Source organism: Bidens hawaiensis, unplaced genomic scaffold (genome assembly GCF_021521415.1).
Source record: "Bidens hawaiensis isolate Kalapana, Puna unplaced genomic scaffold, B.hawaiensis_p1.1 tig00001369_1, whole genome shotgun sequence".
In the NCBI taxonomy this organism is placed as follows: domain Eukaryota; kingdom Viridiplantae; phylum Streptophyta; class Magnoliopsida; order Asterales; family Asteraceae; genus Bidens; species Bidens hawaiensis.
The window spans coordinates 356,572-374,764 of record NW_027491077.1 but is presented as its reverse complement, the minus strand read 5'-3'; the positions used below and the strand labels follow the sequence as shown (position 1 = coordinate 374,764).

At 34.7% G+C, this 18,193-nt stretch overlaps 1 protein-coding gene across 1 annotated transcript; it reads right to left on the bottom strand.

The window, feature by feature from the left end:
* Nucleotides 1–362: 362 nt before the first annotated feature.
* LOC143572292 (uncharacterized) lies at nucleotides 363–3,219 on the bottom strand. The gene is made up of 5 exons (XM_077057490.1): nucleotides 3,156–3,219; nucleotides 3,002–3,037; nucleotides 1,917–2,156; nucleotides 1,683–1,824; nucleotides 363–880 (listed from the first exon to the last, which is right to left on the bottom strand). The coding sequence occupies exons 1-5, from the start codon at nucleotides 3,171–3,173 to the stop codon at nucleotides 408–410; spliced, it is 909 nt and encodes a 302-aa protein (XP_076913605.1). The 5' UTR covers nucleotides 3,174–3,219; the 3' UTR covers nucleotides 363–407.
* Nucleotides 3,220–18,193: the final 14,974 nt, after the last annotated feature.

The window sequence follows — 18,193 nt, the reverse complement described above, 5'->3', positions numbered from 1 at the left end:
GTTTGGAATATTCTGGTTTTAAGGTATGAAATGCTTCAAAACCTTGCAATTTTTCCAGTATGGATTACTAAAAGAACATGCAAACCATGTATACAACATTTGACCCAAACCAATAATGTTACCAGCATATCAAACTTCAACAACAATGTGTAAAGAGAAGCAAATTAGTTTACAACTTGCATATATGTTGTCTATTAATATTAAACAACCTTGACCTTCGGGTGCCTTTCATCATTGGATTATGAGCGAATGTTCCATATAAAACTTCAACAACAAGAACGTGTAAAGAAGCAAAGCAGTCATCAAACTTCCTTATTATGATTATCATTTGTATAAAGAAAGTCAACAACTTCATATATGTTATGTACATTCATATTAAATACCTCATTATTCAAACAGCCAAAGGTTTACAACCTTGATCTTCGGATGCATTTCATTGGATTAAAATGCGAATGTCTCCGTCCCGAAGCATACGTGTAAGACGATGATAATGAAGACGACCTCAAGTCCCAATCTTCAACATTCTTTGGAACACAAACATCAAACAAGATTTGACCAAGAATTCCGTGAGCGTTGACTTTTGGTAGGGTGGACCGAGGGATAAACCATTCTTTAGATGCATCGTGAATGGACCCCACGTCTTGACCTTCATGGCACTCGACTGAGCCAGGGACCACAAAGTGGTCATTTAAATCAAGAGTGATTCTATGGCAGCTTTGGTATTGGTTTGAACTAGAAACCGCTTCCCTAAGATGGTTTAACGGTTCCGAGGTCTGATTGTGGGATCCGCTAACCCTTCTTTTTGAGTAAACTAATATAGCTTTCGTTATGAGTGCTGTCACGGAACACTTGTACTCGTCTGGATGAAGACGATAATGACCTGCGTTAGTGGTTGTCAGTAGGGGTGACAATTTTTGACACGACACAAAAAATAATCAGGTTTTGGGTTGTCATATATAATCCGTTTAACAAACAGCTCATGTTGAGGTTGAGGACCTAGTTGGACTGTTTAAACAGATCAACCTGTCAACCCATTTACTCCATTTATTACAACCAACCAACCAACCAACCAACCTGATTAACCAACCCAAGAACACATTTACAAGTTGATTACTACCTATCAACCCGTTTGACAAGTTTAGAGATATGTGTTAAACAGGTCATGTTCAGTTATCACGATTTCAAGTGTGCCCAGGCTGACCTTTTCAGCTCAACGGGTAGTGTTAATGTTAACCTGCTTAACCCATTTAATTATGCAGGTTGACCCACCAACCCGTTTGACCCATTTAAGCGAGCAGGACTTAACACGCTTACAACTTGATTACTATCTGTCAACCCGTCTAGATAAAAGGGCTAAATGGGTCGTCTTCAAATTACAAAAATCTAAGTGTCTCCGAGTCATGGTTGATGTTTTTGATGAGAAAAAACAAACGGATCATGCTTTGGATTTTTAACCAAATGGATCGTGTTTGGATTATTAACCAAATCGGTCATGTTTACGTTGACATGCTTAACCCGTTTGTTACAACCCATATTCCAATTAATACGTATACACTTTGATTAATACTTGTTAACCTGTTTGACACGTTTAAATAGATACATGGGCCGTGTTAGGGCTGAACAATTCAACCAACCAACACGACAGATTTTCAAGGTGTGGGGTGTATGGTATAGTAACATACCTACATGAGGGGAGCTAGCCCATTTGACCAATTTAACATCCCCACCAAGACTTTCCAGCCGTTGAGCAAAATTGCATATAATTCGATAAGGGGCAAGTTCATCATTTTCAGAGCAAAGTATTAGATAAGGTACTCCCATCCCCTTTAATTATTTCAGACACAAATAAAAATATAAAAATACTTATAAAAAAAAAGATAACAAAAGAAACAATCCATAAACAAACAAAAACTTACAATGGTTGCATACAAAGTCTGCCAATATTCCGCGCGCTGTGACTCAAATTTAGTAAGAAACAAAGCATCAAGACTAGATGAAATACCATTTGCTATTAATGTTGCTATTTTGGGTGGGCGGGTCATTTTAAGAATGGTTGGGTCAAGAGCAAACCTGGTGCCCAAATCACTTGTGAAATCCACTGGAGTTGAATCAAATATGTAACCCGAAAGACACTCTCTAACAAGTTGATATTCATCCTTCAAAATAGAATAAATAGGGATCGGGTTAAACTAGTCAAAGGAATTAAACCAAGAAGTAAGTTACATAGGGAACGGGTCAAACGGGTTGAAAGTCTCCAAAGTGTATTTTGTGTGTATAACCTCATAAATCGTTTTTATTTGAAGATACAGATGATTACTGAAAAAAGTTACTTTTTTGTTCATAAAGTTAACGTGTAAAATATTTATTGAAAACTGAAAAAAATTGGCATGCAAACGAACCGAACATTCAATGAACAGTTAGTGAACTGTTCAGACTTCGGTGGGAAGTTCGCTTATGTTCGTTTATTTGATAAACGAATAAATTATATTTGACCGTTTACGTTCGTTCGTTAAAATCTTCTTTCAAACTTTTTTGGCCCATTACAACTCAGTTTAATTTTAATAACTTTCTAGACCCAACATATTGTTTTTCACATCACTATTAACTGGTTTTAGCTTTGTTATATTTGTTCATCTATGTTTGTTTATGTTTGTTCGTTTACGTGCATGAAACCTCCCATTATACTTTAACGTGTGAACATAAAAAAACACAAACATGTAAGTTTCCTTAACTAACAAAGACGAACAAGAACACCCTGTTCGTTTAATTGTCCGTGCTCGATAGTTTGTTTGGTTAAAGTTAAACATGCATTTGGTTCGCTTACAAACCTAAAATAAAGTGTCCGTGAGCAAACAACCTGGCCCGTTACAATTCATACTAAAAAGATCTGTTTTGACCCCTTACCCATGTAACCCATTTCCCCCCTTTAAATAATAAAACCATAATAAAAAGAATAAAGATTATAAAATAATAATAATAATAATAATAATAATAATGATACCAGTTTTCCATGAGATTCATACTTTGGGTCGATTATCTACGCCAAAAAGAAGCAAAACAAATAGCAATTGATAACATATAACACACTTTGCAAACAGGTTTAGAAAAATCCTGTTAGAAAAGATAATATATGTGCAGATGAAAGATATATTTACCTGCAAAGCTTTGTACATGCAAGCTTTGGGCCCACCAGAAAAGGCTGCAAAGACAACCGGGCATGGTCTTCAATTACAAAAGATAGAGAAATTAATATTAAACCAACCTATTAGCATCACACAGAAGGTCCCTGTGGTTTGATCAAAGTCAAACAAAGTTTCAAGTTTAGGGTTTATGGTAGTAAAAAGTTTGAATAATTTCCGTTAATTGTGTTGTTAATTATGATCCCTTTGGTTTATCACAGGGTATTATAGTCCTTTACCAAAGTTTACCAGAAAAATTAACTACGGAACTAACCTTTACAAGCTCATTAAGAATGTCAAGAGCCAACATTGTTGCCTTATCAGGAAAAAGCCTGTAAAAAACTTAAATTGAATACTAGTAAATTGAAAGAAAGATAAGAATTAGGGTTAGAGAAAGAGATAGAGATAGATTAAGAGACGAGTGAATCCCAGCCGAGAGATGAATAAAGGTCGACGTAGTTCTGCACATGCTTATCTTGACTCGACATCCATGCGAATATCTCACCACTATTCCTCCTTCTTCTGCTGCTTTCTTACTATGCCCCCAGTAGAATCTGCCACCAACATTCTCTTCTCTTGAGATCTTACAAACCAACCAACCAACAATTTCACAGATCCAAAAACACACACTCTCTCTCTCTCTCTCTCTCTATATATTTATTATTATTATTATTATTTGAGATTTGTGTTTATCTTGTTCCGCTGACTGACTCTTTTGTAAACACAGCCACAAAGGGGAATCAACACAAGAAAAAACAAACAAAGAATAACTAACTTTATGATTTGGTTTACTTGTTAGCCTCAACCGAATTAATAAATTGGTTTTTGGTTTATTAGTTTGATTTAGTCGGTTAACTTATTGGTTTTTGGTTTCGTTTCCGTTTATTTAATGACAAACCAGAATCAGACTTGGGTGGTTAAAAAAATTACTTTAAAATACGTGAGATAGATGCATAAATTCATTATATTAAAGGTATAAATACATAAAATGTTGATCTTTTATTTTTTCCAACAACCAATGAATCTTCCAAATGGGCTACTAGTTAAATTCACCACATCGGAATACACTTATATTTCTATCCAGAGAAAACCCTCACCTAAGCCCAATGCACATGAACACTCGCTCGAATGCACGATAGTGCAGTGATGTTAAAACCTTGAACAGTTCAAAGATCCAACTAGTGAACGTCATCTATTCGCTTAGTCTCTCTTCATCACCTAGCGTTGCATAAACTATATAAGGGGATATGAACTGAACCTCTGTCGCATAAAACACCAAGTTTCTCCCTTACCAATCCACCACCAACTCAACTCATTGGCCATAAAGTGTTTATCTAAATACACAACATTATGTATATATACAAAAAATGGAGGTATAAAACATGAAATAGAGATATGAAAACTAGATATATATGATATATAAATGGTTCGGTTCAGTTCGATTAATTTTGGTTAACCAAGGGTACAAAAATAACCGCTTTTCAGTTAATTTGGTTATCGTTTAACTTTAGTTCTGTTTCGTCGGTTTTCTGGTCAGTTCAGTTAACTGTTCGATATTACTAGTTTCACAAAAAAAAATAGTCCAATACTATGTTATAATTTTACGGTTTAAAAAATCGGGTTTAACAAATTAACTCAAGGTTTTTGTCTTAACGGTATAAATCGAAGGAGTCGATTTAAGGTTTCTTACATACAATATATGAACCATCTTACAACATTATCATCCAACATTCCAACACCCTATTGTATGTGAGAAGGAGGTATAATTTAGAGAGTGATTTAGGGTGTTGTGATTGAAAAGTTTTTATATCTTAGATAACGCAATGATTTTTCTGTGTGTTTGAAAATATATCAACAAGCACGGCCAGCCAACCGTTTCGTTTGCTATCTCTTTAACCATAGTTATGATGGTGAACTTTTGTTAAAACAGATTATAAATACCCTTAATTTAGTAATTTGCCTACCTTATCAATATGCAATAAACACCTCCGTAGATTATTGACATGAATACTAAACTATTAGTAAAGCGTATCAATCGCAAATCTAAAATTATGAGAGTTAGGTGACATAACTCAATTTGAATCTAATGAGGCCAATCTCAATCCATAAGATTGAATGGCTTAAAGTAGCTATGTAACCAACTCATGGTCCTTCACAAAGATGACCTAATGTTGAGATCATTCATCAACTTGTACGCTAAATCATACAAAATTTATGTACCAAAACCAACCATTACATAATCTTTTACATCACAAATCCCTATCTACCAACGACTTTACTTAAAAGAGGATTTCCCAAACTCAACACTAACTAAAGTCTTGGGACTAGTTGTTTTTCCAAATATGTCTCAATAAATAGTAGGTCCTTAGTGCTATGTTATAGGGGTATTCAAGAAATCCGAAATCAAAAAAAAAAAAAAAAACGAAACCTGGATGATCTGATCCGAATTCTTATTCGGATCGGATTGATCCGAATATCCTCGGATTCGGATAGAGATTTCAACAAAAAAATCGAATAGTTTAGACCGAATACATAACATGTGTTTTAGTTATTTTGTAGTTTTGGTTTATTCGTATATGTTTTAATTTTTAAAATTATGATTGATCATGGATTTAATTCGACTAGTTTGACTTTTCTTTGTGTACGTTTTATTTTCTTTTTCCGGTTTTGTATTTTTATTTAATTAGACGTTTGTTATACGGTTTATTTCGGGTTATTTGGATTATTTCAGATTATCCGAATCCATCCGAAATCAGTTCAGATCAGATAGAAACATCCCTAATTCGGATCAGATTGAATTTCAGACAGGGTCCTTAAAATTTCAAATTTGAACAGATTAAATCGAATAATCTGTTTTCCATTCCGATGAACACCCCTAGTGCATTGGTTGATTGCACAATATTTACAAGGGCATTCTTTTGTAACTGTGAAAAAATTGTTATAAAAAATGTCACACCCCAACCTAAGACGGAAATGTCGGGGCGTGAGCTGATTGCTCACAATTCTCAAGGTACTATCATGCAATAATTGAAGGTGACCATATCTATTTAATTTAATTAAATATTCAAATACATCAAATACAAACAAGTACACAGTCCATATGATACAACAAAATAAATTCATATTTCTAGTGATCTTGATTAAAATTCCTATAACTTAAATTCTCCACCAAGTCTTCACCAACTTGCATTCAGTTCATACGATAACATGCATATGCGCATAAAATATAAATAATTTTTTCAACACCACATGTTGAGTGGGTATAACACCAGTTAATTTGAGTTACAATATAATATATTATAATATAAAAAAGAAAGCGCAAACTATTCCTGTGAGATAAACAATTAAGCCATAGCATGTACACAATTCAAACAGATAATAAAGAATGAGCTAAACCATTGCCATGCGAATCGGACATTGGTTACCAAAAATGAGTTATCGGTGAAACCATTGTCATGTGATTGGATGCCGACCACTATGACGGTCGTATGATCATACAAAAAATATGTTGGACCTCTTCGAATGCGTTCAAATAAGCAAAAAAGCATATAACAAGTTAGGCATTAAACTGATATACATACAAGAATAACAGTTGCTAATGTGGATACTAATTGTAGAAACTCGTTTTTTTTCCAAATTAATATTTTTATCAAATACCCGACCCGTTTTTTATATGTTCGGGAAATTTTACCGATAAAATATCGCGTTTATCAAATTATTATTTTATTATTATTTGTTATTATATTTATTTAATATAAAACAACTTTGTTATATATCCATCTTTAACCCTAACCAATATTTTTAACCATCTTTGATTTCATCTTCATAGTAGAGGGACCTTTTAGCAAAATCGGATAATAATAATCATCTTAACCCTTTTACTCGTTTACCCATTATCCAAACCAAAACCCGAGAGCCAAATAACGAACCCGTATACCCAATATCGTTAGCTTGAACCTCAATTCTCGTCACAAACATGGTAATTGAATCATTGGACTTGTTAATGTTGCCATAATCGGCACACCGACGTCTTTAATTTGGTATAATCGATCAAAATTTATTCGTATTACTTAATATACTAAGACAACGTTACTCGTCAACCATTTTACAAGATAAAGGACACCATAACTCAATTAAACCTGCAATCACCACCCTTATTCCATCGCCTACTAAAGCCCCTTAATCAATTATATTATCTTCGCCTGTTAATGCTGGTCCTTATTCAAGTTATTGTCGTCTCAAATACAAACACTAACCTTTATTTTCCTCATCGATTAAGGTAATTATTATTATGTTTATGTTCGTCTTTAACTGTGCTTCAGTAATCCTAACCTTAACCGATCAATTGCATAAAAATTTATCGGATTGATTTTCGTTAGGGTTTATGCGCAGTTGGGTTTGAATCTGCTTCTAGTTATATATTTTTGTTTCAATTTATAAAACGTGTTAGAAACTAGGAGTTGGCTTGTGTATTCGGTTTGTGTCACGTGTACGGCCGGGCGGGGGGGGGGGGGGGGTTTGAACCATGCCCCCTAGCCCGTTTTGGTTTCTTTATTGTTATTAACTCTTTTAAGCATTATATTTAATATATTAATCATTTAATATATATTATTATATTATATATATAAAATAATTAAATTATATTTTATTAAAACCTACATATTAACCGACCAATTTTTCCGAACCTTGTTAAAACTTATGTGTACGTGTGTGTGTATATATATAATAAATATAAATTTGATAAAGGTTTTAACAATAAAGATTTATTTAAGGTTTTAAGTTAAAATATATAATTAAAAATTATATCTTGTTATGCTACATGCTAAAATAATTATTTGGTCAATTATTTTTATAAACAAATATTTAAATATTAATTACAACTCTAATTCTCCTAAATAAAATGATTATTTTTATAGTTATATGTTTTTATAATTTTATGAAGTAAATATCGGATAGATTATTTTTAACACAATACTCGTTCATATCTCAGGTCCTCATTAGTTCATTTATTAATACATACTTATTCTGTGACATTCATCATTTTTGGTTTAAATTGTATTTGTTTTGTGTTGTAAACCCGGCTCGTTTAGTCTTTTAGAATATTCCGTATTAATAAAATATTGCGTTTTATGTTTCATTTATATTTTACAATTGTCGGATCAAGATAGCACCCTTACGGTATTTTAAGACACTCGTTTATTGCTAAAAAGACTTAAAAAACGAACTTCAAGGACTAAACTCGCCAAGGAACCAAAGCTGTAAACCAACCCACCCCTAGGCACGCCGCTTCGCGCGGCCAAGGAGGGCAGGCTGGTTGCGCGTGGCGGCCATCTACCTGCACCAGATTTCAACCTCGTTTTTGTTTGTTATAATTCTTTAACCCCCAACTAACCATCTTTAATGCATGTAATCCTATTGGTGAGACTTGGTGGCAACACCCTAACCTTTCCTTATAAATACCAACCCTTTCCCACCCATTTTCAGCTGCTCAACCTTCAAACACTCTCTCAAATCCGAGTTATAAGCTTCTTTCTCATGTTCTTGATAGTTTGACTTTCTGAAGTCAAACAGAAGCTAAGCTTTGATTTGAATCCGTTTTTGGTAATTAAAACTTGTATTTTCAGTTTTTTTATGTTATAATATTGTACTTCTTCGCTTTCCCTTCTTCAACAATGGTTGAATTAGGTGTTTATGCCACCCTAAGGCAAATATACATGAAAATGTCATTTTAGTCATTTTCAACATTTTGATTTATTTAAGCTTTCTGTTTTGTTTAAGATCTGAGTTTTAAGAGTTTATATTAGTTCTATGGTATTGGGTAGGTGGCAACAAACCTCGGTCTCATACCGAGTCATGGACCGAACCAAAGTCGAACTCTCATTTAACTCTTTATTTAATTGTTTTAAACAAGTTGCATGTAAGATTCAAGTGCTTAAGTTCTTTATTTACATTTTTTTATTTTTTTTATTTTAATATGGATTTGTTGGACCCAAACTTGGTCATATACCAAGTCTTGAACCAACCAAACCAAACAAACCGAACCAAACCGAGTTCACTCGCTTAAAACACACTAGTTGTGTTTCGGGCTACCGAATCTCATATTTTCTTTTAAGATATTTTTATAAACTGGTTATAAATGTTTTCTCAAAATACTTGGGATGTCGGAACCAACTTGATCTTATAACAAGCTTGGACCGACAAAACCGAACACCCGCTTAACATTGACGTTTGGAGTTCTTCCTCATAGAACTTCTAACTTAGTTAAGTTTTCTGTTTTTAATGAGTTGTCTCCTAATACTTATCACTTTGGAATATCATATTCGAACTTGACAAATTATCAAGACCCGAACCGACTAAGCCGAACACTCGTTAAATCTCGTTTTGGTATTTAACTAACAAGGGTCTTGCACTATTGCATTAAACCAACCCCTAAACATTTAGTTAACAAAGGTTAAGTAAAACTTATGGATAGAAACACTGAGACCTGATTCCGAGATAACTTACTTTTTAAACCATCATTTTAATTACTTAAGTTTTATTTCACTTTAAACCCAAACTTTGTTTATTTATTTTTACTTGTCTTTTATTTTACTTTTAGTATTCACACTATACATCCTACTAACTTTAGAACCTTTAAATCTAGGATTCGTCCGTTAACTCGTTGAGCTTGTATTTCAAGCTAGCTTTTGAACAAGTTCATTATCAAGTCAGTTATTTCAAATGAGTACATTTCATCCCTCGTTTTCATTTTTATACTTTGGGGGTAACATGCATACCTATTCAAAACAAGAATGATTTAAGATACTAGATCCTCAAACCAAAAACTCTATGGTGTATAATACTTTCAATATTTGCCCGATTGTGTGTTATATGCCTCATATACTTTACGTGCACGAGTTTTTATTTTGATGTTGTTTTTCAGCCTCAAAAAGATCATATGCACCCCTAACTACTTTAGCCATGTGTTAGTAGAATATGGCCTCTTTATCCAAGTATTTGGGTAGTTATACCTACAAACAAGAATCCTCATTTATTAATGACTTATATAACGCTATTGTTGCTTTTGTTTATCATTTCATATACGAGTTGTGGATTTTTCCACATATTATATATACTCAAAACTATGAAATTGCTCACCAACATTCGTGTTGACAATATATATATTATGCATTATTATAGGTTTGATTATTGGTTGATTAAAGTTTGAAGACACTATTTTATGTTGAGACCGTTTGGGTTATTAGAAGATTGAACATTTTATTTCTTGTATTTGGTGTTATTTTGTATGGACAAGTTGTTTATATATACTCACTTTAATAGTGTCTTGTGTTCTTGAGCAATCCGTTGTGCCCTGGCATGTTCCCCCGCCTTTGGTCGGGGCGTGACAGATTGGTATCAAAGCCATGACTATAGGTAATATGGTTAGATGTAACAACCTAGTATAATTTATGTTTTAGAATCTTTATACGGGTTGTCCATACGTGATTGCCCTACTTGATTGTTCATTGCACTTATTTATTTATTTACTTATTTATTTCATTTAATCTAAAAAAATTACACACGCACACACTCTCATAGTATTCCAATGTATCCTTACCTTGCCGTAAAAAGTAGGTTTTTATGATGTTTTTATGGATCACAAACTTAATTTGGATCATGTTATTTATCATCTCCTTAAAGCTTGACTCTTTAACGGGTTTTGTAGAAACCGTAGGAGGCGAAACACTATGAACCGATCATTTGACATAAAAGATTCCAAGAATCGAAGGTGATTTACTTACCTGGGATGATTGAGTCGAAGTGTTTTTCCTCTAAGCCAAACAAACCTTGTTATATATGTAAACAACTTTAAGTTGTCGAATGCAAACGTTCCGGTTGCTGCATTATATTTTTGTTGGAAGCATAAGAGCCACGTTGATACGTGGATTGGTGTTTTCAACACCCCAATTGCCTCACTGTTTACTTGTTATTGTTATTGTTACGATTTTTGGGACAAAACGTGTAGAACACGGTGATACGTGCTCATGTTCAACTCCCCACTTCACCTCATTTTTTTGAGATTTAATATTGAGACAACAAGTCATGGTGGCTCATGCAAGTTTTCCCGCTTTTATATCCTAACACATTATTTCCAAATTTCAAAGATTTAAACTATTTAACATTTTATTTATTTTTACTTGATTTATTAACAAAAGAAAATATTTTCTCTAACATCCTCATCCTCATAACTTTAGGACTCACAATTATTAAAACCCATGTTTACTCATTATCCTCATACATTTACCAATTACCCCAAACTTATATCTTTGTCTTTCATTTTTAGAATGCCTCCTCTTCATGTTAGAGGAAACCGCCCTCACATGGTGGAATAGCGAAATGTACGCCAATGGAGCGGAAGTAGCCATGGCCTATTCATGGACCAAGCTCAAGGAAGTCATGATGAAGAAATTTTGCCCAAAACATGAATTCCAAAAACTCGAATCCGAATTTTGGGAACTTACCGCCTACTCCAACATCTTTCATGAGCTTAGTCTCTTGTTTCCTCACTTGGTCACTCCCCTCGAATGGGCGATTGACAAGTACGTCGGCGGTTTACCTATGCAAATCCGAGACTCGGTGATGAGAAGTAAACCGCAAACACTCCATGATGCAATTACTAGCCGCTGCTCTTTCCGAGAACCATGTCAATGCTGGTACTCTCACTCTCAAGAGCTCCAAGAAGCCCAATGAAAAGAGCACACTCGAATAATAATCTCTCACCAAAGTTGACCCTCAACCTCAATCCATAAACTACTCCAACTCATCCCACCACTCCCAGAAGAAAAGCAAACCCAACCACCTAAACTATGCCATCACTCACCCATCTCAACCTCAATCTCAATCCCAAGAACCTCAAAACCAAAAATTGTATTCCGGCTCGCATCCTTTGTGTAACATATGTCAACGCTATCATCCCTCTTACTCAGTTTTTTGCCATTGTACGAAGTGTAACCGCTATGGTCACCTTAGCAACGTGTGTCGGGAAACCTCCCGTGGGCAATCCGCTCCACCAAGGTTTGCCCCATCTAACCAAAACCGTCTCGTGCCTTTTTCAAAAACTCCCCCTCAACCTAGAGCTTGTTTCAATTATGGAGATCCGAATTATTCTGCAATGTTTTCCTTGACTTGCATTTGTTAACCAAGCTCAAATCATGCCCACACCATACTACCAAACCCAAGCATACCAAGTTCAAACCTATCGGCCTCAAGTCCCGCAACTCTTGGCTCCTCCGGCTCAACTGCTCCAAGCGATTCAAGCCCTTCATCCTCCGCCACTCCCGCAAGCATTGCAGGCTCTTCCTCCTCCTCTTCCATCTCAACATGTCAACCACGACAGCCAAGGGTGTGCTTTTATGATGAACGCCAACCATGCTCAAGTTGCCAACGGCATGGTGAACAGTACGTTTTTAGTAAATGAGCATTTAGCTTCAATTTTATTTTATACCGGAGCTAATAAGAGTTTTGTTTCCTTTAAATTTGAATCTACCCTTTCCGTACCCCGTACCAAACTTTCTCGTCCTTTTTCCGTCGAAGTCACCAATGGTAGTTCCATCACTACTGATTCGGTCATTCGCAATTGTATCCTCATTCTTTGCAAGCATGAATTCTCGATCGACCTTATCCTGATGCATGTTAGTGCAAAATGTCTAATGCTAGGTCTTATAGTGATAAACAAGCTAAAATTGTTAGATATGCTGTTAAGGGGCGTATAAGTTGTTTATCGACGTATAAAACTTATACGACGTATAAGTATTATACGATGACAAACTTATACGGACCATAGGCATTGCGTATAAATAGTCTTGAACATGTCATATTTTGTAATCTTTGGCATAATTGCTTATCACTTGTACTGAAATTGTTATATGAATATAGTGATAATTACAGTGAGTTGACATGTGTTTAGTTCCTTTGCTACGTGTTTCCGCCATTTAGCATAGTATAGTAAACGCAACATTTTCGATCCGTAACATATTATATCTACACGTATATGATGACGTATTATGATCGGGCATCAGGTCTTTGAAGTGGTATCAGATCTTATGGCTGGTGTTTAAAACTGAAATGAACACATCAACTCGTTTATATTTGAATATTTGAAGATTTACAAGTCAAAGTTATAAACGACACTTATTTCTTCAATTAGTCACTCATTTATGTATCAAATTCAAATTCATATCAGAATTATGATCGTAAACACGTGTTAATCATTTTTGCAAGAGTCATTTCATCAAGTTCAAGCAGATTATCAATATTCAGATCATGATAAGTGGACAGTTTCCTGCAGCTTATAAGTGTTCTGATGCACGTATAAGTCACCTGGCCTTATAAGTGTTTCCTTCGTATAAGATCTGCATGTCCGTATAAGTGTGCGATCTACGTATAAGTTTTGGTTTAAGGGTATAAGTTTTGAAATGTATAAGTCACTTATACACTGTATAACTTTATACGCCGTATAACCTTATACATCGTATATAACTTACACGCTCCTATTACTTTCACGCTCTTAAAACTTATATGTTGTGAAAACTTTTATGTTAATAAAACATATACGTTGAATCTGTTGATTTTCTCGTTTTACGTGCAATTATGGAGGAAATGAATACTTTTGTGTCACAACCATCAACAATACTTCAGAACATCAATCTTGAGAATGAGATGGGCACGTCTACTAAGAAACCTAAGCTTTTGAGGATAGAGGGATTATCCGAGTTGGGCGGATAAATTTGAGATGTATGTGCAAGCTGTGAATTACGATGCATGGGAAGCAGTTGAAGTGGAGTACATTATTCCAAGTAATGAGAATGGTACAAGGTATCATTTATCTCAAATTCCAGAGGGTGATATAGCAAGATTTTTTCGAGAAAAGAAAATGATGAATCTTTTTCAACAAGCGATTAAGTTCAAGATTTTCTAACTGTTACAACACAATGGCTCGTGTCACTCAATCTGTAAGCTTTACTTAACAAAGACAGAAGGAATCTAGATATGAGGAAGTCTCAAATTGCTCTATTAAAGAAGGAATTTGATATCTTCACCATTGTCAAAAGAGAATCAATGACACAATTAATCGAGACAATTAGTGAAATGAAGAGATCGGGCATTGATAAGCAAGAGTATGAGTACATTGATAAACTTGTTGATTCTCTATATGGCAAATGAGAGAAATTTATCATGATTCAACAATCAAACCCGATTGCATATGCTAGATTGACTCTAGCCCGATTCATTGAAAAATTGGAAGCACAAGAGCTCGAAGTCCAAAAGAAGTAGAAAATGACGAGTATTGTAGTAACTAAAGATATTGGTTATACTTCAATTCATCACAATTTGTGGTAGCTCCTAGCCTGAAAATCCAAACTCCTTTTGTCACTAACAATAGTTGTGGGGGAAGTTCACAACCAAGTCAATTTCAAACAACCAACATACCACACTACACAAGCACCTACAGTGGAACCAACTCTGCTCCCAATTAATCTTCAAAACCCACGAGTCCACCATCCGATGTTATGCATTGCAACATAGCTGTTAACATTGCAGTAACTAAAGATATTGGTTATACTTCAATTCATCACAATTTGTGGTAGCTCCTAGCCTGAAAATCCAAACTCCTTTTGTCACTAACAATAGTTGTGGTGGAAGTTCACAACCAAGTCAATTTCAAACAACCAACATACCACACTACACAAGCACCTATAGTGGAACCAACTCTACTCCCAATTAATCTTCAAAACCCACGAGTCCACCATCCGATGTTATGCATTGCAACATAGCTGTTAACATCACGAACATCAGTGGACTTACTGCTGAGAATGTTCAAGAACATATAGCTTTTCTAGGATCTGTCCTCGAGTTACATGAATGTTTGATTGCAGGGCAAATTGGAAACTATAACATGACTAAGGAGGATGATGATTAAATTGATCCAGAAGAGATAGATATGTTGGATATTCGTTGGTGCATGGCTAGTGTTGTCAGAAGAGCTCAAAGATTTAGGGAAATTACTGAAAAGAATTTTCTTGATGGGTGGACTTCCAAATTAGGATTTGACAAATCAATGGTCCGATGTTTGCGATGCAAGGAGAAGGGACATTTCAAGACGGAATGCACGAGCTCAAAAGTTGGAGAAAATAGTCCTATTCCTTTTAGTAGGGACTACAATAGGCAGGCCATTTGTCATCAATGCTCTTCTGCACCAGATGAACCATCAAAGAAGCTCGAGGCCTCGTCATCAAAAGATTGTCACGCACACCTAGATAAAAGTTTCAACGTGAAATCCATAGTTCACAGGGCAAATGTAGCTGAGGTAATTGGTGAGGATCAACAAGCTGGAGAACAAGTAAATTTTGTGAATGCAGGTGAAGCAGTGGAAGATGTTGCTGTAAAGGATGAGATCAAAGCATCTGATTTCACTGATGCTAAAAAGACTGAGTTTGACGAAATTTGTGATGATCAAGAGGAGAACAAGACCGAGGAAATGTCAAGTGATCCTGAGAAGACAGAATCTCCTCTGAGTTTTGATTCAATTCCAAATGAATTTTTTAAATCAATTTTGCCACCGGATGTGTTTGAAAGTTTTGAAGGATGGTTTAATGGAGAGGAAGTGCCTCATGGAAAGATTGATTTTGGAGTTGATGAAGAAGATGAGACTGAGATAGCTGATCAAAATCCAACGGCTGTAAATATTGAAGAAATGAGTGATGCAACTGAGCCAGCTGAAGGTGTTCCAGCGACAGTTGATGATGTGAGTAATGAAGATGTTGAAGAATATTCCATTCATAATTCTTATTGTTAGTGCACGGTTTTTCGTCTCGAGTCTTTGTAATCATTTTTGTAATTTATTATTGTTTTAATGTAAAGGGCATTTTTGTAATTAACTCCCATACGTTATATTATGGCTCATTCGTTAAGAATGTTTAACGAATGAGACCATTCGTTGTTGATTATGGTTCGTTCGTTAAGGATGTTTAACGAATGAACCTTAATCGTTATTGTTATATGTCCATTTGTCACGAATGTTTAACAAATGGACCTTAGTCGTTATTTATTGTATCCATTCGTCATGGACTATTGACAAATGGTGTAAAGCGAATGAGTCATTTGCTATATCATTTTGATAACTTATGTAATGAAGACAAATGAAGGCCATTCGTTACGGATTGTGTATCGAATGGCATTCGTCTTCTATATATAGGCTGTTAAGCCGATTCATAATTTAAGTGTTTATAAAGTATTTTCTCTCTTGTCGTTACTCTGCCCAATCGTCCACTCAACACTTCGTTCATCTGTTAATCATAAACATATATCATATAACTAGATCCTTGGTTCGATTGATATGACGAAATCAATTGATTGAAGCTCTATTGTGTTCAATCAAGTGGTATAAGAGCAAATCCAGGGTTAGTTTATGTTTCTGTTAGGGTAATCAATATAAATTGAAGGTTAATTCATAGTTTAATTGTTCAATTAAGATTCGAGTCTATGTTTTTCGATTTTCATTGAATTAGTATGTTGGAATGATAATTTGATGTTGAATTGAGTTTGATTGGGTTCGGCTTTGGTAGTGTAAGGTTTGTTGGTATTGAATTGGATTATTGTTTGAATTTGTAATGGATTTGTGGTGATTTTGGATGTTGTACGGAACAGAGTAATCTGTTTGGTGATTTATTGATTTCGGACTGAGTTTAGTGTGATTATATATGTTCGGAATGGTTTGGGTTTGTCCATAGGACTGAGACGAGTTGTTTAAGCATTTGATTGTAAAAATTAATTAAGTTTTGGAAGAACTATCCATAAGTTTGTGTTAGTTTGGATCATTGTTTGGGTATGAGAATCCTAGATCTGGAAATCTGATTTGAAGATTTGAAGATGCAAAGACACATTCGTTATGTCTTAATCATTCATTCGTTATATAAATCGGGAAAGACTAAACACAAGTAAAAAAAAAAATCAAAACTACAAAGGAATGTTACTAATGGAACATCTGGTAATAAAATAAAAGGGCACATTCCTTTTTTTCTTGCCCTTCAAAGTAAAAATAGATCAATTGCTATCTATTTCAAACTTTTTCCTATTTGATCTAATCCGTTTTCCCGATTGTCTCTCTGAAGGAGTTGGGAGATAGTATATTATACTTTTGACGAGGGGTTAAAAAAAGAATAATTTTTTTCACGTTTTTTCTATAAATTATCCATCTCAATCTAATAGTGATTGAATGCCTGAACACTCAGAGATTCTCGCGAGTCTATATATGTAGATTTCAATATAGAATTAGAAAGAACTTCCCCCAACCAGTAGTTAAATTATCTCCAATCAAGACCCAATAAGTAGACATTACATTAGTAGTAGAAAGGAATCGGGAAGTCTTGCTTCGACCATTTAAAAAAAATCTTTCCTTTCATTTTGGATTCAAATATTTCCGATTTCCAATCTTTCACAAAATCCCCAGAACGGATGTCTTAACTGATTCGTGCCACGTGTTAAGTTTGTTACAACAGAAGAACAAACTCATTCGTTACTGTAGTTGATTTGTTATCAGCTATTCGTTATTGAAAGTTCATTCATCATTACTCATTTGTCATCCATTCATTACTCATTCGTCACAGTAGCTCATTCGCTACAAAGTCATTCGTTAACTCATTCGTCAACCCATCGTTAGCCACTCGTCAGCCATTCGTTAACTCTTTCGTCAACACATTCGTCAGTAATTCGTTAAGCTATTTGTGTTACTCATTCGTACTGTTCATTTGTCATTCGTTACTGTTTATCATTCGTGCTAACCCATTATTCTTCCAATTCTCTATAAAATTTTCAGTTTAATCCTTTAAGTTTGAATTTTGTTAAGTTTAAAATGGCTGGTTATTATGCAATGGCTTCTCAGAACGTGTTGATGCAGCAAATGTTACATCTCGATACTGAAATTGGATCTCATTAGAAATGTCCACGTTTAATGAAATTTAGTGATTTTGCTAAAT

Excerpts from the sequence above, each read along its gene's own strand:
- LOC143572292 (XM_077057490.1), bottom strand. Across the intron at positions 2,157-3,001 it reads ATGAATCTCATGGAAAACTG|GATGAATATCAACTTGTTAG; the intron begins GTATCATTATTA and ends TCTATTTTGAAG. Across the intron at positions 881-1,682 it reads GGCTAGCTCCCCTCATGTAG|GTCATTATCGTCTTCATCCA; the intron begins GTATGTTACTAT and ends CCACTAACGCAG.